The sequence below is a fragment of the Scyliorhinus torazame genome, chromosome 5 (assembly GCF_047496885.1).
Source record: "Scyliorhinus torazame isolate Kashiwa2021f chromosome 5, sScyTor2.1, whole genome shotgun sequence".
Classification (NCBI taxonomy): Eukaryota; Metazoa; Chordata; class Chondrichthyes; order Carcharhiniformes; family Scyliorhinidae; genus Scyliorhinus; species Scyliorhinus torazame.
Window position 1 is genome coordinate 74,973,155 of NC_092711.1, and position 27,023 is coordinate 75,000,177.

Consider the following 27,023-nt stretch of genomic DNA (forward strand, 5'->3'; position numbering starts at 1 on the left):
AATCCTTTCCCACACACAGAGCAGACATATGGCCTCTCACCAGTGTGGACACGCTTGTGTAGAATGAGGTGGGAAGAACAAGTGAATCTCTGCCCGCACTCAGAGCAGTGGAATGGTCTCTCCCCAGTGTGAACCCGTAGATGTTCAGTGAGGTGGGATGAACACCGGAAGCTCTTCCCACACTGAGAGCAATCGTATGGTTTCTTTCCAGTGTGAACTCGCTGGTGTGTCATTAGGCTGGATGACTGAGTGAATTCCTTTCCACAGTTGGAGCAAGTGAACAACTTATCTCCAGTGTGACTGTGTTTATGAGTTTCCACTGCAGATGGGGAGCTGAAACCCTTCCCACAGTCCCCACATTTCCACGGTTTCACCATGGTGTCACTGGATTGGATAATCAGTTAAAGCCTCGTTGACACAAAGAATAATTGTACAGTGTCTCCCCGCTGTGAATGATGTGATGGTTTTTCAGGTTGTGTAATAGTTTCTCTCACTCGGGTGTGTGTCGGTGTGGGCCTCGGTGCTTTTCCAGTCACACTGATGTTTCAGATCCTTTCCTACATCAACGGCTGGTGATCTTCAACTCATCGTGAATGTGTGACATCCTCTCCTTCCAATCCCCTGTAAAAGGAGTTGACTGTGTCAGTATCACTGTCTGCCCAAGATAGAAATTCAGAACAAATAATTCTAATTTCAATGGAATATTCTTCTCTCTCTTATTTCCCCAAATATGTTGCCCAATCAAAGTAAAAGAAGGCAAAATCACAACAAAAACAAGGAAAACTTTTTAACATACCAGAATGTTGTTTTCAGTGTCTCAGAAGCACTCTGCACCCTGAGGTACCAACCATTGTGGAAGGTGTCAAGTGTACTGGAGGACACCTCATGTTTCCGTTCCAGGGCCACCTGAACATGGACAAGACCACGGAAGAGAGGCGAGCAGCCAGAGGAAGCCGTACATTCTCCCCCCATAGGGCTCCAATCTGGATCTACAAATTGGTGTTTTAAACAGATCAGGAGCAGATCTTCTTCCGCTCCGACTAGCCCAGACCCCTCTGTGCAGCAAAGCTGACCTTCCAAAAGAACATCCTGCCCAAGCCCACTCCCCCACCCTATCCCCATAACCCCACCTAACCTGCAGATCTTTGGGTTGTGGGAGGACAGCAGAGCACCGGAAGAAACCCAGGCAGAAACGGGGAGAATGTGCAAACTTCACAACGACAGCCACCCAAGTTCGGATTCAAATCCGGGTCTCAGTCGCTGTGAGGCAGTTCCATTTAACAACTTTAAAATATACTGAATAATGTATCCGGGCACTAGGACCCAGTTGGAAAAGAGACCCTGAAGGTTCTGCCCATTCTCTCCTACGTCACCCAGAGACCATCGCATGCGCTCTTCCTTTCTCTGAACCATCATGGCGGCCGTTCACCTGGCCCTGATCCCAGGCTCAGGAACCGGAGCCACAAACTCGCTCCGGCAGCGTCTTATTTTGGGTTTACAGCGTTCACTGAGGAGTTGAGAAACTCTCTCCGTCCAGAGCTGGCTCCATCACTCCCCCTGGATTCCATATCCTGACCAGTTTACTGCAGCCCATCTGCACCACCACTTCCCGGTCCTCTCCGACTCGGAACAGAGGAGCCATCCAGAATGCCCCGCGGCTGGCTGGGCCTGGAGCATGCGCACTCAGCACCTGCGCAATGAGTCAGTTGGATCGAGCGGTTTCTGGGCCGCGGGGGATTGTGGGAACAATGGCCACCATTCATCAGCTCTAGTAGGGAAATTTTAATTTTAAAAAATAATCTTTACTGTCACAAGTAGGCGTATATTAACAATGCAATGAAGTTACTATGAAAAGCCCCTAGTCGCCACATTCCGGCGCCTGTTCGGGTCACAGAGGGAGACTTCAGAATAGAACAAAGAACAAAGAAAAGTACAGCACAGGAACAGGCCCTTCGGCCCTCCAAGCCCGTGCCCACCATGCTACCCATCTAAACTAAAATCTTCTACACTTCCTGGGTCCGTATCCCTCTATTCCCATCCAATTCACCTAACAAGCACGTCTTTTGGGACTTATGGGAGGAAACATTAGTACCCGAAGAAACCCACGCATACATGGGGAGAACGTGCAGACTCCGCATAGACAGTGATCCAAGCCGGAAATTGAACCCAGGACCTTGTGAAGCAACAGTGCTAACAACTGTGCGACCGTTCATTAGGCTGCAAGTGATGTTTTTAGCCTTGATGAGTCCATGGGCCAAGTATTTGTTCAAAGGTTGCAGCCCCTGTATAGTTACCTGAAGGGACTGCTCCTCAATATTTGGTTAATTTTGGTCCCAAAAGATGTGCTGTTAGGTAATTTGAACATTCTGAATTCTCCCTCTGTGTCCCCGAACAGGTGCCGGAGTGTGGTGATTGGGGGCTTTTCACAGTAACTTCATTACAATGTTAATGTAAGCCTACTTGTGACAACAAAGATCATTATTATTAAATAGCCTGGCAAGGTGGGTGGGGGGGGGGGGGGGGGGGGGGGGGGGGGTCTTGTGGAGCAGTGTGGTTGCCTCTGAGCTAGAATCTCCGGATTCGAGTTCTACCCCAGGACATGATGGCCAAGGAAAGTATGTTCATAACCCGGTCAAACAGGTTAAGTGTGCAAATGCTTCTCAGCACACCAATGTCTGACGGCAAGAGTGGGAGAGAGTCCTGGTCAGCCACGTGTTGCGTGTGAGCCTCTCAAGTTATAAACCCTTGGTATCAGACTAGTGACCAGTTCCAGGAATTGCTCGCTATGGAAACACGAGTGAGAAAATAATTAAATTGATGTTTTTGTCAGGCGCTAGGACCCGGGTGGGAACATGTGCTGAAGCCCCGCCCACCATATTTTACATCTCCAAAACCCGGCGCAAATGCTCTCTCCCCGTTAAATCAACAGTTAACCTTGGGCTTTTGGGGGGATAAAGCCCGGAGCTGCAAATGAGGGACCCGCAGGTTCATATTCGGGGTTTGAGGCATTCACCAGGTGTTTAGAAACCCTCCACGTCCACCCACCAGCTCCATTGCTCCCTCCGCATTCCACATCTTCACCAATTTGGCGATATGACAGACAAGAGACTTGCCATCGCTATCACTGCACATGCTCCAGACACCGGGCGGTACTGCGTTTGCGCACTACTCTCCTGTGGTGTGAATGGAGGACATTCCCCACCGCGGGGGATACTGGGTATAAACACTGTCATTGAATGTTAAAACCAGTGAACAGTGAATTGTTTTGATATCATGTGGCGAATGGGTACGCTGGGACGGGAATCAATAAAATTAAGAATCAAATTATACACCTACGTAAGTGAACCTTTCCTTTAGATAATTTGGATATTCTGAATTCTTCCTCCATGTACCCGAACAGGTGCCACAGTTACTTCATTGCAGTGTAGTGTAAGGCTACTTGTGACAATAATAAAGATTATTATTATTATTGTGCATAAGCCAGTGGTTCTTTCTATCCAGGGGCCTTTTAATGCTCCTGAGTCAGGAATCTGACCTGAACTCGATTGTGTAATAATAATAATTATTATTACTGTCACAAGTAGGCTCTGAGAGGTCTATGAAATGCAGGAGAGATTAAATGGTGAAAGGGATGCAAGGCAAAATGAAATGGCAATTGGGAATATAGAAAGATTTCTAACACTGATGGTGGCCATTCTGCAGGGTCGACGATTCAGTGAATCGAGAATGATTAGAGTGTGGTGCTAATAATGCCAGGGTTACAGGGTTGATCCCCGTGCTGGCTGTCCAAGTTCCCCTGTGTGCAGGTTGCTGCATTCTGTTATGATTCTTGGATTTGGATTTATTGTCACGGGTACCGAGGTACAGTGAAAAGTATTGTTCTGTGTACAGTCCAGACAGATCGTTCCATACATGAAAACATAGTACATACTATGGATTACCTCCAGAGTTGACAATTCTAATGTACTCCTGAAGGCTCTGCCACATTCTCCCATCTATAAAATTGAGGTCATTCAAAATTCTGCAGACCAATGTCTCAACTTGCAGACAGCCATCTATTTACACAACCCCCCCCCTCCTCTAATTGTGGCCCCTCTTGCCCCCCATTTCAATTGTGCACCATTGGTGGCCCTGCCCCTTCAGTTGCCTCGACACAAAGCTCTGGAATATGTTCTACCCACTCCCACATCCTGTCAACATGCTGAGATTTGAACCCGTGCCCCCAGATCATTCGCCTGAGCCTCTGTATAACTAGTCCAGATGACATGACCACTACACCATATTCTCCCCTCAACTTGGGGTGAGAAAAGGGCAGCATGGTGGCGCAGTTATTAGCACTGCTGCCTCACAGTGCTGGGGACGGGTTCGATCCCGGGTCACTGTACATTGGAGTTTGCACATTCGCCCCGTGTCTGTGTGGGTCTCACCCCAACAACAAAAAAGGTGTGCGGGATAGGTGGATTGGCCATGCTAAATAGCCCCTTAAGTGGAAAAATTAATAAAAATGAAATAGATTTGGGGTGGGAAAGCATATGAGCAGCAAGAGTTTTGGATGATTTCAGCTTTCCAGGTGCTGGGAAGCAGGATCAATGAGAGAGGCTGGTCACGAATGCATTGGAATAGTCAAACCTCAAGTTGATGTGGGTTTGAATGAGGATTCCAGCAGCAGACAAGCTGGGGCAGGCTGGAGACAGGTAACGTTACAGAGGTGGAATTCCGTGGTGTTTCCGATGGTGTAGATATGTAATCAGAAACTCGTCGGATTGGTTCAGCCTCAGACAGTTCCCAGGGAGAGGGATGGGCCCGGGAGTTAGGGAACGTAATTTCAAATGGTGACTGGAGATAACGGCTTTGATCTTCCCAAATTTTAATTGGAGGAAATTTCTGCTCATCCAGTGGATGTGGGATAAACAGTTTGATAATTTAGTATCAGTGGAGGAATGGAGAGGGGTGGTGGTGAGGTAGGGCTTGGTGTTGTCAGTGTCCATGTGAAAACTAACATGGTACTTTTGGACGGTGGGACAGTGGATAGCATTGCTGCCTCACAGCACCAGGGACCAGGTTTGAATCTGGCCTTGGATGACTGTCAGTATGGAGTTTGCGCATTCTCCCCAAATCTGTGTGGGTTTCCTCCGGGTGCTGCCACAGTCCAAAGATGTGCAGGTTAGGTGGTGTTATGGGGATAGGGTGAGGTTATGGGCCTAGCTAGCGCGCTCTTTCAGGCGTATAGTGCAATCCTGAGCGGCCGAATGGCCTCCTTCTGCACTTTAGGGATTCTATGGATTCTAGTGCCATCATGTCGATGGGAAATAGGAGGGGCCAAGGATAGATCCTTGGGGGACACCATGTTGGAGAGGAAAGGGAGTTTGGAGATGGGGTGGTACTTTGCAGGAAGTTAGGGTCAAAGGTTGTTTTCTCAGGAAAGGTGAAGATAGTGTATTTAAAAGTGAGAGGGCCAAAGCCAGAAGAGAGAGAGAACTGTTAACGATATCAGTTAATGTGGGGAAGTTGGATGGTCAGCGGTTTAGTGAGAATTGGGTCAAGGGAGCAGAAGGCAGGTCTCGTAATCAAGATGAGATTGAACAGGACATGACAGGAGATCGGAGAGAAACCGGAGATAGATCCGAGTTCACACTCAGACAAGGGGGATTTTTAGAGACAGTTTGGCCCAGTGGAGCTAGTGGAAGGGAGGGAAGCAGCAGAGCAGCTGATCAGATTGTCCACTCACTGTAATTACTTGTGAATTCGCTGGTGTCTCATCAGGTTTGATGACTGTGTGAATCTCTTCATACACTTGGGGCAGGTGTATGGCCTCTCCCTAGTGTGAACTCGCTGATGTGCCAGCAGGCTGGATGACTGAGTGAATGTCTTCCTACACTGGGAGCAGGTGAACGGTCTTTCCCCAGTGTGAGTTCGCTGGTGTACAGTGAGGTCAGATGATGTCTTGAACCCAGTTCCGCAGTAAGAGCACCTGAAAGGTTTCTCGTCAGTGTGAATACGTTGATGACGCATCAGTTCCCCGGAACTTTTAAAGCACTTCTCACAGTCTTGGCATTTAAAAGGTTTCTCATCAGTGTGAACACGTTGATGGTGGAGCAGTTCCCGGGAACTTTTGTAGCACTTCCTGCAGTCTGGGCATTTAAATGGTCTCTTCTCATTGTGAACACTCTGGTGATTCAGCAGAGTGGATAACTGAGTGAATCCCTTCCCACACTCAGAGCAGGTGTAAGGTCTCTCCCCAGTGTGAGTGCGCTGGTGTGTCCGCAGGTTTGATGACCTACTGAACCCACTGCCGCACGCGGAGCAGGTGAAAGGCCTCTCCCCAGTGTGAGTGCGTTGGTGTTCACGGAGTTGAGATGACTGCTTGAACCCAGTCCCACAGTGAGAGCATCTGAACGGTCGCTCGTTGGTGTGAGCACGTTGATGGAGTATCAGGTCCCGGGAACTTTTATAGCACTTCCCACAGTCTGGACATTTAAATGGTCTCTCGTCCGTGTGAACCCGCTGGTGCGTCATCAAGTCAGATGACCGACTGAATCCCTTCCCACACTCTGAGCAGATGAATGGTCTCTTCCCAGTGTGAACTAGCTGGTGTCTCAGCAGGTTGGACGACTGAGTGAATCCCTTCCCACAGAGGGAGCAGTTGAATGGTTTCTCCCCGGTGTGCACTCGCTGGTGTTGCAGCAGGCTGGTTGATCGAGAGAATCTCTTCCCACAATCAGAGCAAGTGAATGGCCTCTCCACAGAGTGTCTTGGATGATGAATTTCCAGTTGAGATGTGGATCTGAATCCCTCCTCACATTCCCATGGTTTCTCCTCACTGTTAACGGAGCTTTTGCCTTCCATGTTCAAAATTCACCGATATTCACGTTACAACAAATTGAGCGATTCTCAGATCCTGATGTGATGTTTGGCTTGAGTTTCCTGAATGCAAATCTTCCCCTTGTAACACTCTGTCAAATTGATTTAAAACAGAAATATGGAAGTGAGAGACAACCCACAAAAACACAAAGGCAGGTTGTGAAATTGAGCTGCATGAATCTGGTCATTTGTGGGGCCGGCACTGGGAAAAAGTGACCATGAAAACTGCTGGATTGTTATGAAACCCAACTGGTTCACTAATGTATTTCAGGGAAGGCAACCTGCCACCCAGTTTGAGCCCACACAAGACTTGGGCCTCTGCAAGAATACAAGAAACAGGAGCAGCAGTAGACCATTCGGCCCGTCAAACCTGCTCTGCCATTGAACACGATTGTGGCTGATCTTGGTCTTCCTTCCCCTTTCCCGCCAGCTCCCCATCTCCTTGACTTCCTGAGAGACCAAAAATCTCACCATCTTAACCTTAAATATATTCAATGGTGGATCATCCACAATCCTCTGGGCGAGGGAATTCCATGTGACAAGAAAGACAGAAAGGGAGAGAAAAAGAGAGTGAGTCGTGGTGGAGAGACAGAGACAGAAATGATGCGAGAAAGAGAGAGAGAGAGAGAAGGGAGTGGGAGTGACAGGAGCAATGGAGAGACATTTTCTCAACCGACAACTGAATCACAATTTGACAAAATCTCCTAAACCCTTAACCTGCACCACCTGGATGGACCAGGACAGCAGATGTATGAGAAAACCATCACCTGCAAGTTTCACTCCAAGACACACACCATCCGAACTTGTCTGACATCCAGTACTGGAGGAGCAGAAATTTCCACTATTTAAATATTGAGAAGACTAAACCCATTCTCTTCATCCCCTCGACAAACTCCACTCCCTTGCCACCAACTCCATCCCTGTCAAATGTGTACGGCTGAAGCAGTCTGTTCACAACGCTGGTGAAATATGTGACACCTGATGAGGTTCCAAACACATATCCACATCACCACCAAGATCACCTATTTCCACCTCAGTAACACAGCCTGACTCCGCCTTAGTGTATTCTTATCTGCTGCAGAAATTATCATTCATTCCTTTGGTATCTCTCGGCCAAATTATTCTAACACACTCCCAGCCGGCCTCCAACAACCCCTCCATCCCATCCAAAACTCTGCTACCCATGTGCTTACTCACAACAAGTCTTGTTTATCCATCCCCTGTGCTCACTGATCTACAAACGATTCCTTTTAAGAAGCACCGAAAGTTGAAATTTCCCATTCTTCTTTTCCTCTAATTGTGATCATCCTGATCTCTGTAATCTCCTCCACACCCCTTTGAGATCTCTGCACTCATTTAATTCCAGCCACTATAGCATTCCATATTTTAACCTCTCTCCCATTACTGGCCTTTTATCATTTGACTGCTGCGAGTACCCAATTAAAAAGGCTTGTGCGCATGCGGATTTCTGGGAACACGCAAACAAGATGGCGGCCGGTTAGTTCTGTCTGTGACAAAGCTGCGGCCACTCCTCAGGTCACCGGGTACCGGAAGTTTTTTTTTCTGGTTTCCTGTTTCTATAACATGTTTTCGAACCGTGTGTAACGACCTGGCTGATCCCTCCGTCCCGCCATTCCCACCTTTACTGATTGCGAATCCGAGAAAGAACCTTCTTCACATCGCCATTAATGACACTGCGCATGCTTCACTCAGCCCAGTCCCGCCTCCTCATTCGCTCCGATTGGTTGGAGGACCAGCCGCTCCTGCTCGGTCCCCTGGTTCCGCCCCCTCTCTTCTCATTGGCCTGGAGCTGCCGTCAATCACCCCGCGCATTGTGAGGTGTCAGGTGAGGGGTCAGTGTCGGGGGCGGGGTTTACCAACCCCAGTGCCGAATGTGAAACAAATGAACATTCTCCACTCTCACTATCCGCCACTTCCGGCTTCTCTCCACAAACAACCTCACAGAGACCAGGAGGGAGACACTGACCCAGTGACAATGTCACTGCATTAGAGGAAAAGTCTAATGTAACCCCTCCGGGTCAAAAAGGCAGAAAGTAGGAAACCAGTAAGTTTAAAGCCTGTTGGGAATGGAATCCATTATTGAGGAAGTAGTAACTGGACATTTGGAAAGTCAAACCGCAATCCATCAGTGGTTTTGTGAAGGGTAAATCGTGTTTGACAAATTTGTTGTGAGCTCTTGGAAGATGTAACAAGCCAAGTGGATAATGGAGGTCCTGTAGATGTATTTGGACTTCCAGAATACATTTGATATGGTGTCATATAAAAGATAATAAACAAGGTAAGATCCCACGGTGTTGAGAGGTAATATATTAGTTTGGATTGAGGATTGGCTAAACAACAGACAGCAGAGAGGGCATGATATATTAGATTTATTGACACGTACTCGGGTATAGTGAAAAGAATTGTTCTGCGTACAGTTCCATACATGAAAGACATAGGACATAACGATAAATACACAATGTAAATGCATAGACATTGGATGAAGCATCTGGAGGGTAGTACTACATCTTCAGTACAGAAGATACGTGGAGAGGTCAGTTCAGTCCATGACCGGGTGGTTCAGGAGTCTGGTGACAACATGGAAGAAGCTGTTTTTGAATCTGTTTGTGCGTGTTCTCAGACTTTTATATTTTCTGCACGATGGAAGAGAGAATAGCAGGTGTGAGAGGACTTGGATTATGCTGATCTGTCTTTTTCTGGTTGGCAGGTTGTAACTAGTGGTGTGCCACAGGGTTCGGTCCTCGGGCCCCAACTATTTACAATCCAAGTTAATGACTATGGGACAGATAGAATGTACGAGAGCCAAATTTGCAGCTAACACTGAAATGGGTGGGAAAGCAAGTTGCAATGAGGAAATAAGAAATAAACAAATGGTTAGGTGAGTGGGCCAAAATGTGGCAGATGGAATTTAACGTGCATAAGTGGGAGGTTATTCATTTTGGTCAGAGGAATAAAAAGGCAACTTCTTATCTAAATGGAGAGAAACTTCATAATGCTTTTGTACAGCGGGATCTGGGTGCCCACGTGCACGGATCGCAGACAGTCTGCAGGTGCAGCAGGTAATAAGGAAGGCAAATGGAATTTTGGCTTTGATTGCGAATGAAATGAAAATCGCTTATTGTCACAAGTAGGCTTCAAATGAAGTTACTGTAAAAAGCCCCTAGTCGCCACATTCCAGCGCCTGTTCGGGGAGGCTGTTACGGGAATTGAACCGTGCTGCTGGCCTGCCTTGGTCTGCTTTCAAAGCCAGCGATTTAGCCCTGTGCTAAACAGCCCCAGTCATGGAATAGAGTATAAAGTAGGGCAGTGCTGTTGTAACTGTGTCGCGCGTTGGTGAGACCACATCTGGAATACTACAGTTTTGGTCCCTTACTTGGACAATGACATAAATGTATTTGAGGCGGTTCAGAGGCGGTCAAGTGGAGAGAGATTTGAGCAGTTTAGGCCAGTACTCACTGGTGTTTAGAAGAATGAGAGGAGATGTAACTGAGGTACATAAGATGCTAAAGAGGATTGATGGGGCAGACATAGAGCGGATGTTTTCCCTTGTTGGACATTCTAGAAGGAGAGGCCATAGTTTGAGCCTAGTTCTGCATGTTTTATTTCAAGGGGGCTGAAGTATAAAAGTGAAGAGGTGTTGCTGTAACTACAAGCTACCAGTGAGGCCACATTTACAACATTGTGTACAGTCTTGCTCCCGTTATTTAACAAAAGATATGTTATCATTGGAGGCAGTACAGAGGAGGCTTACTGGGATGCTTCTGGGTATGGAGGGACTGCCAAATGAGGAAAAAATTTATTTTACCCCAGGAAATGTGGAGGCCGAGTCCTTGATCAGTTGCAAGGCTGAGATCGATATGTTTTTAATCAGTCGGGGAATTAAGGGTAACACAGATAAGGTAGGAAAGTGGACTTAGTGAGTGTTAGATCATAGAACATACAGAGCAGAAGGAGGCCATTCGGCCCATCGTGTCAGCACTGGCCCACTTAAGCCCTCACTTCCACCCTATCCCCCTAGCCCAATAACCCCTCCTAACCTTTTTGGACACTAAGGGCAATTTAGCATGGCCAATCCACCTAAACTGCAAGGCTTTGGACTGTGGGAGGAAACCGGAGCACCCAGAGAAAACCCACGCAGACATGGGGAGAACGTGCAGACTCTGCACAGACAGTGACCCAGCAGGGAAAGGAGCCTGAGATGCTGGCGCTGTGAAGCCACAGTGCTAACCATTGTGCTACTGTGCTGCCCAGCTGTGATCTCACTAAATGGGGGAGCAGCTCAAAGGGCAGGATGAGTGACTCCTGTTCCTATTTCTTCTGGCCTGTTCGTTGGTAAAGATTTCCGGAATCTGTGTGACTGGAGAAGCACTGAGATATATAAAATCCGGGTTAGACACCACCTGGACTGCTGTGATTTTAAACAAGAATGCAAATGCTGGAAATCTGCAGGATTTCGGACAGCATCTGTGGAGAGAAACAGAGTTAATGTTTCAGGTCAGCATGATCATTCATCAGATCAAGAATAGTGTTTCCGTTTGGGACCAAGGTGGAAATCTGTGAGTGGAGCCAGAGGATATTGGTCGGGTGTTGAATGAACACTTTACATCTGTCTTCACTGAAGGAATCTTTTAATATTATTGGACTGCGCCAAGTTGTTAGATTCCTACTATTATTTGACTCTGTAAAGTTGAAGGAAATTATAGTATTCCTACTATTCGGTTACCAGTAGCACTTTGCGATTACTGGAACTCAGCAGAAATTTGCAGTTAAAACGTCTCAGGTGCCAAAAGGAATTCTTTTATTTTTCTTCTATTGATTACAATTTGAAAGTAATTTAAAAGGCAATTCGTAGACAATTTGAAGCTTTCAGAGAATTACAGACATTATCTTTTTGTTTAGGCAGACAGTTCGAAAGTAACTTTTAAAAGGATCAAAGTCTGAATATGAAGAGAGAGAGAGCTAATCTTCAGCTAAACTCAAACTCAAAGTCAAAAACACTACATCACTACAAAGACAGACTGACTGGACAGACAGACTAACAGACAGATGGACTAACAGACAGACTAACAGACTGACAGACTAAAAATGGCGGGGGGAAACTTTTCAGTTATACCCTTTCATATCTGTCTTAAGTCATCTAATCACACCCCAATATAATCCTAATTGGTTTGGGTTATACTCAAACACATTTGATTTGACGGCAAGCCGTCCATCTTCAATGTGCAACATTAGCTTTTAATTGTTTCATGACTGCATGTTATGGAATGTGATATTCTGCTAATCTTTACCAGCAATAAACTGGTTTTAAGATAGCTTGACTAATGTAACAATGGAGACTTCATGTCGAGAAAGCTGGAATCAAATATATATTCGATTCAATGTTTTATCCATTAAAATGTTTCGGCCTTATAAGCTATGGAATGTGGTTCACGCTGTAATCACAAATGGCCTGAAAAGAGAACAATAGAGCTTTAGTTACTGGACTCCTGCCACCTCGTTGCCATGGAATTCAGCCCTTGTCCTTGACAGCAGCACAAGCATAGTGTCAAACTGTCTTGCAACTGTGCTGTTTAAATCTATGATGGAATTATGCTGTTTCATGTATCCATTGAAGCTATATGTTTGAGATGACCTGAGGTTATGGGTGCTGAAATTCTCATTTTTAAATGGGTATTTAAAACTGGGGCTAAATATTTATGCTTAAACCTATCTTTTACCTATACTAGTTGTATTAGAAATACCTGGCTTCTACATTCACCCAAGAGAATGAGGAGGTAGATATGGAACTTGGGCAGAGAGACTGAAGATCCTGAGCAAATTGACATAGGGAGTGACATGGTATTGGAGGTGCTGGCAGGTTTAAAACTGGACCAGATGAGATGTGCCCTAGACTGCTGTGGGAGGTGAGGGAGGATATTGCAGGGGCTCTGACCCAAAATTTTAATTCCTCTCTGGCCACAGGGAAATTGCCAGAGGACTGGAGATCAGCTAATGTGGTCCTACTGTTTAAGAAAGGTTGTAGAGATAAGCCAGGGAACTGCAGACCAGTGAGTCTCACATCAGTGGCAGGGAAAATATTGGAGAGAATTCTGAAGGAGAGAATCTACTTGCCTCTCCAGGCAAGATTTGATCAGAAATAGCCAGCATGGCTTTGTTAGAGGGAGGTCATGCCTAACAAATTTGATTGAATTTTTTGAGCAGGTGACGAGTATAGATGAGGGCAGTGCAGTTGATGTAGTTTACATGGACTTCAGCAAGCCTTTGACTTGTAAGACCATAAAGACATAGGAGCAGAATTAGGCCATTCGGCCCATCGAGCCTGTTTCACTATTCAATCATGGCTGATATGTTTCTCATCCTCATTCTCCTGTCTTCTCCCCATACACCGGATCCTGTTATTAATCAAGAACCTATCTATCTCTGTCTTAAAAACAGTGATTTGGAGAGCACCGTGGAGTAGTGGTTAGCGTTGCTGCCTCACGGCGCCATGGTCCCAGGTTCAATCCCGGCTCTAGGTCACTGTCCATGTGGGGTTCTCCCCATGTTTGTGTGAGTTTCGCCCCCACAACCCAAAGATGTGCAGGGTAGGTGGATTGGCCATGCTACATTGCACCTTAATTGGAAAAATTGAATTGGGTACTCTGAATTTATTTTTAAAATTAAAAAATAATAATAACAGAGTGATTTGGCCTCCTCAACTGACCGTGAGGTTTCTGTAAATTTACAGAATACTGGAAGTGGAGGTTGAACAGACGGGAAACGCAAACCAAATGTCACATCGCGATCTGACAGAGTCACTCGGTTCATTGGAAACTAAATTTCAGCAGCATCTGGGTGTGGAAGGTAAAAGGTTTGTCTGTTCTGTCTGTGAGGGAAGATTTCAGGTCTCAGTGTGACTGGAAAAGCCCCGAGATTCACAAACCCTGGTTAGATCAAACCTGGAGAACTGTGTTCAGTTCAGGGCAACAAACCTGAGGAAGGATAGAATGGCCTCGGAGGGAGTGTAGCACAGATTTTTTACCTGAATGATATCTGAACACCCCCCGGGGTTAAATTACAAAACTAGATCACACAAAAGAGTCAGAGACATGATGACACAGAGAATGGCATTCAGCCCATTGAATCCATGCTAGCTCTCTGGAGCAATCCAGTTAGTCCCATTCTCCTGCTCCCTGTATCCTCGCATGTTTATTTCCCTCAGATGTCTATTCAATTTCCTTTTGAAATCAAATCATTCATTGTGTCTATTTTCAAACTCCCTCATAGGCAGCGAGTATCAGGTCATTGCCGCTCGCTGTGTAAAAACATATCTCATATCACCTCATATCACCTCCATTTCACTTTAGTAATGGAGAGGGATAGGTGCGTGCAACAGGGCAAGGTTTACAATTGGGGGAAGGGTAAATACGATGTTGTCAGACAAGAATTGAAGTGCATACGTTGGGAACATAGGCTGTCAGGGAAGGACACAAGTGAAATGTGGAACTTGTTCAAGGAACAGGTACTACGTGTCCTTGATATGTATGTCCCTGTCAGGCAGGGAAGAGATGGTCGAGTGAGGGAACCATGGTTGACAAGAGAGGTTGAATGTCTTGTTAAGAGGAAAAAGGAGACTTATGTAAGGCTGAGGAAACAAGATTCAGACAGGGCGTTGGAGGGATACAAGATAGCCAGGAGGGAACTGAAGAAGGGGATTAGGAGAGCTAAGAGAGGGCATGAACAATCTTTGGCGGGTAGGATCAAGGAAAACACCAAGGCCTTTTACACATATGTGAGAAATATGAGAATGACTAGAGCGAGCGTAGGTCCGATCAAGGACAGTAGGGGGAGATTGTGTTTTGAGTCTGAAGAGATAGGAGAGGTCTTGAACGAGTACTTTTCTTCTGTATTTACAAATGAGAGGGGCCATATTGTTGGAGAGGACAGTGTGAAACAGACTGGTAAGCTCGAGGGAATACTTATTAGGAGGGAAGATGTGTTGGGCATTTTGAAAAATTTGAGGTTAGACAAGTCCCCGGGCCTGACGGGATATATCCAAGGATTCTATGGGAAGCAAGAGATGAAATTGCAGAGCCGTTGGCAATGATCTTTTCGTCCTCACTGTCAACGGGTGGTACCAGGGAATTGGAGTGTGGCGAATGTCGTGCCCCTGTTTAAAAAAGGGACTAGGGATAACCTAAGGCCAGTTCGTCTTACTTCGGTGGTAGGCAAAGTAATGGAAAGGGTACTGAAGGATAGGATTTCTGAGCATCTGGAAAGACACTGCTTGATTAGGGATAGTCAGCACGGATTTGTGAGGGGTAGGTCTTGCCTTACAAATCTTATTGAAATCTTTGAGGAGGTGACCAAGCATGTGGATGAAGGTAAAGCAGTGGATGTAGTGTACATGGATTTTAGTAAGGCATTTGATAAGGTTCCCCATGGTAGGCTTCTGCAGAAAGTAAGGAGGCATGGGATAGTGGAAAATTTGGCCAGTTGGATAACAAACTGGCTAACCGATAGAAGTCAGAGAGTGGTGGTGGATGGCAGATATTCAGCCTGGATCCCAGTTACCAGTGGCGTACCGCAGGGATCAGTTCTGGGTCTGCTGCTGTTTGTGATTTTCATTAATAACTTGGATGAGGGAGTTGAAGGGTGGGTCAGTAAATTTGCAGACGATACGAAGATTGGTGGAGTTGTGGATAGTGAGGAGGGCTGTTGTCGGCTGCAAAGAGACATAGATAGGATGCAGAGCTGGGCTGAGAAATGGCAGATGGAGTTTAACCCTGAAAAGTGTGATGTTGTCCATTTTGGAAGGACAAATATGAATGCGGAATACAGGGTTAACGGTAGAGTTCTTGGCAATGTGGAGGAGCAGAGCGATCTTGGGGTCTATGTTCATACATCTTTGAAAGTTGCCACTCAAGTGGATAGAGCTGTGAAGAAGGCCTATGGTGTGCTAGCGTTCATTAACAGAGGGATTGAATTTAAGAGCCGTGAGGTGATGATGCAGCTGTACAAATCTTTGGTAAGGCCACATTTGGAGGACAGTGTACAGTTCTGGTCGCCTCATTTTAGGAAGGATGTGGAAGCTTTGGAAAAGGTGCGAAGAGATTTACCAGGATGTTGCCTGGAATGGAGAGTAGGTCTTACGAGGAAAGGTTGAGGGTGCTAGGCCTTTTGTCATTAGAACGGAGAAGGATGAGGGGCGACTTGATGGAGGTTTATAAGATGATCAGGGGAATAGATAGACAGTCAGAGACTTTTTCCCCGGGTGGAACAAACCATTACAAGGGGACATAAATTTAAGGTGAATGGTGGAAGATATAGGGGGGAGGTCAGAGGTAGGTTCTTTACGCAGAGAGTAGTGGGGGCATGGAATGCACTGCCTGTGGAAGTAGTTGAGTCGGAAACATTAGGGACCTTCAAGCAGCTATTGGATAGGTACATGGATTACGGTAAAATGATATAGGCAGCATGGTAGCATTGTGGATAGCACAATTGCTTCACAGCTCCAGGGTCCCAGGTTCGATTCCGGCTTGGGTCACTGTCTGTGCGGAGTCTGCACATCCTCCCTGTGTCTGCGTGGGTTTCCTCCGGGTGCTCCGGTTTCCTCCCACAGTCCAAAGATGTGCAGGTTAGGTGGATTGGCCATGATAAATTGCCCTTAGTGTCCAAAATTGCCCTTAGTGTTGGGCGGAGGTGTTGACCTTGGGTAGGGTGCTCTTTCCAAGAGCCGGTGCAGACTCAGTGGGCCAAATGGCCTCCTTCTGCACTGTAAATTCAATGATAATCTATGATTAATCTAGGACAAAGGTTCGGCACAACATCGTGGGCCGAAGGGCCTGTTCTGTGCTGTATTTTTCTATGTTCTATCTCCTGTAACTTTTACATACAAACTCTGAACAGGCCACTCGGCCCCTCGAGTCTGCTCCGCATTCAATACGATTGCGGCTGATCTCATTCTAACCTCAACTTCACATTCCTGCCTACCCCTGATGACCTTTCACCCCCTTGCTCATCAAGAATCTATCCAGCTCTGCCTTAAAAATATTCAAGGTCTCTGCTTCCACTGCCTTTTCCGGCAGGCGTTCCAAAGTTTTCCAACTCTCGAGAAAGAAATCCTCATCTCCATCTTAAATGGGTGACTCCTTATTTTGCAACAGTGATGCCCTCGTTCTAGATTCTCCCACAAGAGGAAACATCTTCTCCACATCCACCCTGTCAAGACCCCTCAGGATCTTCTATAATTCAATCCAGGCTTTACCCAAAACTTTAAATCTGTGTCCCGACTGCTTGTACGATCAGTGAATGGAAACAGAGTTTCTTTGTCCACCCGATGGAAACCTGGCATAATCTTGTGTCCCTGAATCAAATCTCCCCTCAACCTCCTTTGCTGGAACCATTCTGGGAAACCTTTTCCAAGAACCTTCACATCCTTCCTGAAGAGTGGTGACCAGAGCTTTATAAAGATTCATAGAATAGAATTAGAACCATAGAATTCTGCAGTACAGAAGGAGGCCATTCAGCCTATCAAGTCTGCACCTATTCTCTGAAAGGTCGATGCTACCACTCCCACGTCGACGCTACCACCAAGAAAGCACAACAGTGCCTATACTTCCTCAGGAAACTAAGGAAATATGGCATGTCCACATTAACCCTTACCAACTTTTACAGATGCACCATAGAAAGCATCCTATCAGGCTGCATCACAGCCTGGTATGGCAACTGCTCGGCCCAGGACCACAAGAAACTTCAGAGAGTCGTGAACACCACCCAGTCCGTCACACAAACCTGCCTCCCATCCATTGACTCCATCTACACCTCCCGCTGCCTGGGGAAAGTGGGCAGCATAATCAAAGATCCCTCCCACCCGGCTTTCTCACTCTTCCAACTTCTTCCATCGGGCAGGAGATACAGAAGTCTGAGAACATGCACGAACAGACTCAAAAACAACTTCTTCCCCACTGTCACCAGACTCCTAAATGACCCTCTCATTAACTACACCCTGTATGCTTCATCCGATGCCAGTGCTTGTGTAGTTACATCGTATATCTTGTGTTGCCCTATTATGTATTTTCTTTTCTTCCCTTTTCTTCCCATGTACTTAATGATCTGTTGAGCTGCTCGCAGAAAAATACTTTTCACTGTACCTCGGTACTCGTGACAAACAAATCCAATCCAATCGAAAGGACACCCTGCCTAGGCCCACACCCCTACCCTCTCCCTGTAACCCCATAGCCCCACCTAACCTGTACATCCCTGGACACTAAGGGGCAATTTATCAAGGCCAATCCACCGAAGTTGTCCTTCTTTAGACTGTTGGAGGAAACCTGAGCACCGGGTGGAAACCCACACGGGGAGAAAGTGCAAACTCCACACAGACAGTCACCAAGGTCGGAATTGAACCCAGGTCCCTGGCGCTGTGAGGCTGCAGTGCTAATCACTGTGCCACCGGAAGCATAGTTTTGGTATCAATATTACTGTTCATGAAGCTCAAGATCGAATTTGCTTTGCCAACTACTCTCTTAATATGACTTGTAGATACACAAAATCCCTCTTCACCTCTTTCTCTCTCCTCCCAAAGAGGCCAGTTGTGTTTTATGACAATCCAGTTTTCATGGTCACTTTTTCCCAGTGCCGGCCCCACAAATGACCAGATTCATTCAGCTCAATTTCACAACCTGCCTTTGTGTTTTTGTGGGTTCTCTCTCACTCCCTATTTTCTGTTTTCAATCAGTTTCACAGGGTGTTCGAAGGGGAGGCTTCAAAGTTTGGAAACGCAAACCAAGCATCACATCAGGTTCTGACAGAGTCCTCAATTTATCATATCCTGAATATCATCGTACTTTGAACATGGAAGGAAAAAGCATCGCTCACAGTGGAGAAAAAGCGTACATGTGTTGTGTGTGTGGACGAGGATTCACTCGATCATCAGGCCTCGCAAGACACAAATGCAGTCACACTGAGGAGAAACCGTGGAAATATGGGGACTGTGGGAAAGGATTCATTTCCCCATCCAAGCTGGAAACTCATTGATGCAGTCACACTGGAGAGAGACCATTCACCTGCTCCGAGTGTGGGAAGGGATTTACTATTTCAGGCCACTTGCTGTGTCACCAGCGAGTTCACACTGATGAGAGACCATTTCAATGTCCAGACTGCGGGAAGTGCTATAAAAGTTCTGGGGAACTGATGCGCCATCAACGTATTCACACTGATGAGAGACCGTTTAGGTGCTCTCACTGCGGGACTCGGTTCAGACAATCATCTCACCTCACTGTACATCAGCGAATTCACGCTGGGGAGAGACCATTCGCCTGCTCCAAGTGTGGGAAGAGATTCACTCAGTCATCTGACTTGCAGAGACACCACCCAGTTCACACTGATGAGAGACCATTCAGATGCTCTCACTGCGGGACTGGGTTCAGACAATCCTCTCACCTCACTGTACATCAGCGAATTCACACTGGGGAGAGGCCGTTCACCTGCTCCGATTGTGGGAAGGGATTCACTCAATCATCCAACCTGCTGAGTCACCAGCGAATTCACACTGGGGAGAGACCATTCACCTGCTCCGAGTGTGGGAAGGGATTCACCACTTCATCCCACCTGCAGAGACACCAACGAGGCCACAAGTAACCACAGTGATTGGATTTTGCTGTTGCTCACATTCAGGACTGAATCATGTTCATTTGGGTCTCTTTCTGCTGATAACAAACTCCGGCCCATTTACAGAGGCTAATATTCTGGCTAAAAGTCAAATAAATTAGATTTCTGTTAAATACGCAGTGTTGAAACTTTTTAATATCTCTGACACAAGTTAATTCCTTTTGAAGTACTCTCGCTCTCCCCCGTCTCTTCCATCCTCACCTCCAACAAGAAGTGTGAGGAGCTTGTGGAGCTTCTTTGTGACTGAGATTGAGTAAATCCGATCAGCTGCCTCTGCTGCTTTCCTCCCTTCCACGATCCCACCGGACCAAACTGTCTCTAAATTTCATCCTTTCCTGAGCCCTGAGCCCACATCTTTCTCTAGTTTCTCTCTCATCTCCCCTCATGCCCTCTCAGAGCTCATCTTGTCCATGAGACCCAGCTCCTGCTCCATCGACACTATTCCCACTGAGCTACTGATCAGCCAACTACCCTGTGTCCATGGATATTGTCAACATTTGTCTCTCTTCAGGTACTGTCCCTCTGTCCTTCAAATCTGCCATCATCACCCCCTCAATAAAACAAACCCTTGCCCCTGCCATCCTTACAAATTATTGCCCCAACTTCAACCTCCCTCTCTTCTTCAAACCTTTCAACATTTTGTCATCTCCCAAATCCTTGTCCATCTTTCCCAGAATTCCCATGTTTGATTCCTTCAATCAGGTCTCTGCCCTGTCACAGTGAAATACAAGAGACAAACAGAATCTTACCCGGAGAGAAAGACAGACAATCCGGGAGCTTGGATCCAACACGGATATGTTCATAAGACCAGAAGACAAGGGTAGCAGCACAGTCTTTATCGAGAGACAACAATACCTGCTGGAGACAGACAGACAACTAAACAACACGAATCACAACACCAAGCTACCTAGACCCATATACCCGAGACAGGAAGGAGAATTGGAGATGGACCGGAAGAACTCAAAGACTCCAGAAACATTAACCAAAAACAACAGGTACAACCAAGGAAGTTCTACCTGTTCCCTAAAATACCCAAACACATAGACTGTACCAGGGAAATACCCCCAGACAGACCCACCGGATCAGACGGAGAGCGAAAGTCCAACAGAATCATAGAATTTACAGTGCAGAAGGATGCCATTCGGCCCATCAAGCCTGCACCACCCTCGGAAAGAGCACCCTACTTAAGTCCATGCCTCCACCCTATCCCAGTAACTCCACCTAACCTTTTTTTGGACACTAAGGGGCAATTTAGCATAGCCAATCTACCTAACCTGTACATCTTTGGATGGTGGGTGAAAACTGGAACACAACGGAGGGAACCCACGCAGACACAGGGAGAATGTGCAAACTCCACATTGAATTGAACCCGGGACCCAAGCACAAAATGCTGCCAGGAATCAGCAAGTCAGTTTAAGTCTGTGTGAAACTCAAACTTCATTCACACAAAGCCCGCAGTGTGATTGGCTGGAGGACCAGAGTCCATCCGGTCCTCCAATCCTTCCCATTGGTCAACACATCTCAGGCAGGAAATGAGGTTTCGGAACACGCGTCCACGTGGCCAATGGGAAGAACTCAAAGGATGCAGAGTCTCAGCCAATGAGGGAGATCCAGATCAGTCCCGCCCCACATTCACTCTGATTGGCTGGAGGATCAGCCGCTCGTGCTCGGTCCTCCAGTCCCGCCCCCTGTTCTATTGGCCTGGAGTCGCCCTCAATCACCCCCGGGCATTGTGATCCGGAGCACGCGCAGTGCGGCTGCTGGACATGGATTTCGCCACTTGTTTGTCCCGGAGAAGCAGAGTCGGCGTCAGGCGGTGGGTGGGAGGATTTGGAAACACTTTGTGGATCCGCAAACCCTTCACAATCATTGTCAGCTCCCTGGTTTGCAGCTGCGGGGCTTCTCCCTCCCTCCCGGGAACAGGCCCAGGTTAACGGGCACCATCCTGCTTCAGCCACTGGAGGATGGTTCACATCAGAGGATGGGGGAGGAAGGGTAATAAATAAAAGCTTCCACTTTGCACTCAAATCAATGAGGACTCTGATCTCTGGCAAGGAAGGAAACCCTGGGGGGTGGACGGGGCCGATTCACAAACACCCGCTGGAGGCCCCAAACCCCCAATAAAGAACCTGCAGCCCCTGGATTTCCAGCTCCGGGGGATTGGTGGCTTCAAGTGCAGCCATCTTGGTAAAGGAACATAGAGTGGGTGGGGCTTCAGGGTCCCAATGACCAGGAGGCAAAATGATGATTGATTAATTGATTTTATTCTCACTTTGCACAGAGGGGGTTGAGAACTGATCCCAGCCAGAGGGGAGGGAGGGGGTGAGCTGTAAGGAAAAGAATTGTGAAGGTGGTGTGCAGGATTTGCCGGGCTGACCAACTCTCATGGTGAAAATTAAGGTCCAGCCTGCACTGAAAGGCTGGCGTTCTGCCAGAGCTGGGACCAGTCCGCCTGGGGTAAGTGTCTGCCAGAGCTGTTGGAACACAGAAACAGTAAGGAACATGATCCTGTGCATTGAGAAAGGTCCAATTTGTATGACAGACAACATCCAGGCAGCATGCAGCCTGGGACAGAGGACACAAATACATTCAGTAAAATATGGGACTGTTAGTCACCCTGGGATTTGCATCCAGCAAGGGAGGTGAGAGAGTGCATGGGATTAGGATTTACTGCTTTACAGGTACAAATGAAGAAAATATCTTTCATGGAAAATAGAATTATATGTTCAATATTTCTCAAGTTTTGTGAACTCCTTTTCCAGGGTAATAGATTTGGTGGATTTACAAACAGGAAGCTCGAACTGCATGGTCTGACAAAGTCACTGAGTCACCACGGCCTCAATATCATCAGAAATTGAATTCCGGAGGAGACATGTTTGTGTGTTCTGTCTGTGCGACACCATTTATAACATCTTTGACTGGAAAAGCATCAAGACTCACACTGGAGTGAGTGTTCCAGTACACTGACTGTACAAAGAGCTTTAAACAGTTAAACCGCCTGTTAAAATCATTGCACGATTTGCAAAGGGAAGGAAGCGCACTCGTGCTGTGTGTGCGGACAAAGCTTCAACTGATTGTCCAAACTGGAGAGATACGAGGAAACGGGCGCCATGGAGAAACCGTGGAAATGTGAGGACTGGGGTAAAGGATTCAGTTCTTCATCCCGGCTGGAAATCCATTGACGCGTTCACACCGGGGAAAGGCCGTTCATCTGTTCTGTGTGTGGAGTGGGATTCACTCAGTCGCAACACCTGCTGAGACACCAGCGAGTTCACAAGTGAGTGCAGGGACTGGAATCTGCTGTTTTGCTGCTGCCAATCACATCCAGGATTGATAGTCTGACAATATCTGGTTTGATTCTGCTGATGTTAACAATCTCTTCAACTGGCTGCAGTTTAATATTCTGGAGATGTCACTGATTTTTAAAATGCCCCTTTTTAAAAGCAGCGCCTGTGATTTTTCTCCTTAATTCAAGAACTCTCAACAGGAGCACCTTTACAGTAAAATTATGAACTTGTACTTCAATCCTAAATTGATCTTTGATGCAAATCCGTGTCTGAACGGTTCCACTAATCAACATCTCCAATCAGCAGGTTAATCTTTCCTGACAATTCTTACTGACTTCTTCAGTGTTATGTCCATTAGGAAATTAAATTGTGAAGGAAGCAAAACAAAACAGTTAAATATTTTACAGGCACTGTGGAAATGTACATAATCACTGAACATCAACATTGTTATTGATGAAGTTTGGATCACGGAGTTGAATCATTTCTGACACAGCAGCAGCAACATTTGGTAACGGTGGAACAAAGAACAAAGAAAAGTACAGCACAGGAACAGGCCCTTCAGCCCTCCAAGCCTGTGCCGACCATGCTGCCCGACTAAACTACAATCTTCTACACTTCCTGGGTCCGTATCCCTCTATTCCCATCCTATTCATGTATTTGTCAAGATGCCCTTAAATGTCACTATCGTCGCTGCTTCCACCACCTCCTCCGGTAGCGAGTTCCAGGCATCCCCTACCCTCTGTGTAAAAAAACTTGCCTCGTACATCTACTCGAAACCTTGCTCCTCGCACCTTAAACCTATGCCCCCTAGTAATTGACCCCTCTACCCTGGGGAAAAGCCTCTGACTATCCACTCTGTCTGTGCCCCTCATAATTTTGTAAACCTCTATCAGGTCGCCCCTCAACCCCCGTTGTTCCAGTGAGAACAAACCAAGTTTATTCAACCGCTCCTCATAGCTAACGCCCTCCATACCAGGCAACATTCTGGTAAATCTCTTCTGCACCCTCTCTAAAGTCTCCACATCCTTCTGGTAGTGTGGTGACCAGAATTGAACACTATACTCCCAAGTGTGGCCTAACTAAGGTTCTATACAGCTGCAACATGACTTGCCAATTTTTATACTCAATGCCCCGGCCAATGAAGGCAAGCATGCCGTATGCCTTCTTGACTACCTTCTCCACCCGTGTTGCCCCTTTCAGTGTCCTGTGGACCTGTACACCTAGATTTCTCTGACTTTCAATACAGACTGGTTTGAGAGCTACTTAACAGAGATGACCTGTCACTGAAGCAAAAAGTAAAGCTGACCTGATGTACAACTTAAACCTAACAGCCAGAACAGTGTTTTTCAAACTTTTTTTCCAGGGACCCATTTTTACCAACCGGCCAACCTTAGGGACCCACGCCAGCCGACCTTCGCGACCCACCATTTTCTCTTACCTTGTTTGCTGCTGACAAAATGGAGGACTCTCAATCGGGCCCAAAGCACGTGAGGTCGGCATTCGGGGGGCGTGACCTGCTCTCTACCTCCCTTCAGGCAGGAAGATTACATAGAATTTTTTTTTTTTAATCTTCTGTGACTCCGATTGCACAAATGCATGGGCAAAAGCCGCAGCAGCCGGCTTTTAACAATGTTGGCTGTGAGCGGCCTTCAAAAAGACCATGACCATATTTTTAAAAATGCAGGCGCACTGCATATGTGTGCCTGCTTATCGGTGCGCGTGAGCAAACTTCTCCGCTTGCGTACCGATGAGCGGGGACGCATGGGCAGTGACGCATGGGCAGCGTGGTCTCTTTTTTTATATGGTCGTGGCCTTTTTGAAGGCCGCTCGCAGCTGGCATTGTTGAAAGCCGGCTGCTGCGGCTGTTGCCCACAAATCTGCACAATCGGGAGTGCCGCGACGGACGGCTCCGTGACTCCCCCACCCGCGGGTCACGAAAATGCCTGAGCTAGAACACCATCTCGTGAAAGTAGCCAAGTTAGTTCTGTAAAAGACAGGGAGAATGTGTGAAATAATCGCTGGATCAGTCTACATCACAAAATGTGAATTGCCTCTGAAATCTACTGTGTTTGATGGGATCAAGACATCACTTGTTTCTGCTTTCACCAAGGTTGCCCACCTGAAATCAGCAGATGGTGAAGTTCTCACTGCCAGAAGTAAACAGATGTCCCGTTGGGTTGAACATGACTGTGAGCTGTACTCCTGTGAGACGGACACCTCCCAGTCTCTGTTTGACTCTCTTGCAGCTTCCTGTCCTGGTTGAGTTGGACAAGGAACCCTCATCACTTGAGCTGGAAAAGGCCCTTGGTTACGGAGCAAGCAGAAAGGCACCCGGCAAAGTTGGAATTCCAGCTGAACTGCTCACACACAAAGTCCCATAGAATATCACACCTTCCTTACCACAGCCGTCTCTTGGGAGGTAGAATCCATTTCATAGAAAATGTGTGACGCAAAAATCATCACATTTTCAAAAACAGAAGTGACAGTGGAGACTGCAACATCTGCAGGGCCATCTCACTCCTTAACAATGCTGAGAAGACCTTCACTAAAGTCATGTTTAAAAGATTCATCGACGTGCAGACTGAGTGTATCCAGAAGCACAGTGCAGTTTCTGTGCTGACAGATCTACAGTGAACATGATCTTCTCCACACACCAGCTACAAGAGAAGAGAACAATTGGGATTTGATCTAAAGTGTCAGTGCTGAGAAAGTGAAATCTCAGCAGGGTGGATGACTGAGCGAATCCCTTGCCACACACACAGCAGGTGAATGATCTCTCCCCAGTGTGAACCCGCTGATGATCCAACAGTTTGCATAACTGAGCGAACGTCACCCCACACTCAGGACAGGTGAATGGTTTCTCTCCAGTGTGCATTCTCTGGTGTATCAGAAGGCTGGATAACTGAGCAAATTCCTTCCCACACTCGGAGCAAGTGAACGGCCTCTCCCCAGTGTGAACTCGCTGGTGTGTCAGAAGATTAAATTTGTTTTTAAAGCTCTTCTCACAATCGGAACATTTGAAAGGTCTCATGTCAGAGTGAAAAAGTTGGTGTGCAGTTAGATGTGTTAGTCGAGTGAATCCCTTTCCACACTCGGAACAGGTGAATGGTCTCTCCCCGGTGTGACTGCGGTGATGAGTTTCCAGCTCAGAAGGGTAACTGAATCCCTTCCCACAAACCCCACATTTCCAGTTTCTCAATGGTGCCGGCATCCTTGTGTCTCTCCATTTTGGATGATCAGTTGAAGCTTCTTCCACACACAGAACACGTGTACAGTTTCTCCTCGCTGTAAATGGTGGGCTGTTTTTCAGGCTGTGTAACTGGTTAAAGCTCTTTCCACAGTCAGTTCACTGGAACACTCTCGCTCGGGTGTGTGTGTTTCTTTGTGCTTTTCCAGTCACACTGATGGTTAAAATCTTTTCCAACAGACAGAACAAACATTTATCCTTCCACATTCAAAAGTTGATGACATTCAGATCCTGATCAATTGAGTGACTATCAGATCTTGATGTAATGATTGATTTGAGTTTCCAGTCTGTCAATCCATTCCTTGTAACCCTGTAAAATCAGTTTACACAGGTCAGAAATTCAGAACAGATAATTCTCGTCCCTGGGGAGTAATTGTTTCTCTCATTTCCCAAAGCTGCAAATCCCAGTCCCACAGTTTCCCCTTTCCCACACACTCACCACAATGGTTTCAAGGTCATTAATACGGAATGGAGTTTTGAATTTCAGATTATTCACTGAATTTAAATTCGACCATCTACGTTACATCAGTGTGAGTGCAGGATAGACATTCCCCCCATTCTCTCCTCCTGCTCCAGGATCAGTAAAGTGAGTTAAAGATAATTTCTCCTGAACAAATCCATTGCTGCATTTCCTTCCTGAAGCCACATTTGTCCACTGGGGCCCGGCACCGGGAGAAAGCGGCAGCTGCCGTTGTGTTGGGTGATGAGGCGGTGCTCCCAGTTTGTTAATGGGGGTGTTGAGGCCTCCAATGGGTGTTTGTGAAGCTTCCTGCCCACTGACTGCTCTTAACGCTGCCTCCGCTTATCCGCCTGAAGATGAGACAAAGAAGAGTCTGTCCCTGGACATGAGCCTCGCTGCGCATGCTCCACATTACAATGTCAGGGGTGTGGTTGATAAAGCTTTGGGCCAATAGAAAGAGGGGGCGGGTCTGGAGGACCGAGCGGGAGAGGCTGAT

General features: G+C 46.9%; 2 protein-coding genes and 1 long non-coding RNA gene across 8 annotated transcripts in view; 1 reads left to right on the forward strand and 2 right to left on the reverse strand.

The window, feature by feature from the left end:
* Window positions 1–379: 379 nt before the first annotated feature.
* LOC140418496 (uncharacterized) lies at window positions 380–8,584 on the reverse strand. Of its 4 annotated transcripts, none has more exons than XM_072501967.1 (3): window positions 8,502–8,584; window positions 5,738–6,953; window positions 380–621 (listed from the first exon to the last, which is right to left on the reverse strand). In XM_072501967.1, the coding sequence occupies exons 2-3, from the start codon at window positions 6,844–6,846 to the stop codon at window positions 585–587; spliced, it is 1,146 nt and encodes a 381-aa protein (XP_072358068.1). In that variant the 5' UTR covers window positions 6,847–6,953; window positions 8,502–8,584; the 3' UTR covers window positions 380–584. The 4 variants fall into 4 exon arrangements, with proteins under 4 accessions (XP_072358068.1, XP_072358069.1, XP_072358067.1 ...); XM_072501968.1 differs by lacking the exon at window positions 8,502–8,584 and adding an exon at window positions 8,059–8,372; XM_072501966.1 differs by lacking the exon at window positions 8,502–8,584 and adding an exon at window positions 7,629–8,372.
* The window catches only part of LOC140418495 (uncharacterized), a 31,363-nt gene continuing 12,789 nt past the window's right edge, over window positions 8,450–27,023 (forward strand). The window contains exons 1-3 of one of the 3 annotated variants that reach the window (XR_011945084.1): window positions 8,741–9,160; window positions 13,610–13,725; window positions 18,602–20,528. The gene's annotated coding sequence lies outside the window, so the exon portion shown is untranslated. Of the gene's footprint in view, window positions 9,161–13,609; window positions 13,726–18,601; window positions 20,529–27,023 lie in introns of those variants that run through there. The other 2 variants (XM_072501964.1, XM_072501963.1) reach the window with 2 other exon arrangements.
* LOC140418499 (uncharacterized) lies at window positions 9,237–26,500 on the reverse strand. The gene is made up of 3 exons (XR_011945086.1): window positions 24,940–26,500; window positions 20,283–20,388; window positions 9,237–9,515 (listed from the first exon to the last, which is right to left on the reverse strand). It is a non-coding gene; the product is annotated as an uncharacterized lncRNA (long non-coding RNA).

What these genes read in the sequence shown, in the direction of transcription:
- LOC140418496 (XM_072501967.1), bottom strand. Translation starts at nt 6,846, where the DNA reads ATGGAAGGCAAAAGCTCCGTTAACAGTGAGGAGAAACCATGGGAATGT. An exon ending in AGACACCAGCGAATTCACAA is followed by an intron (nt 622 to 5,737) that starts GTAATTACAGTG and finishes CTCCTTTTACAG; the next exon opens with GGGATTGGAAGGAGAGGATG.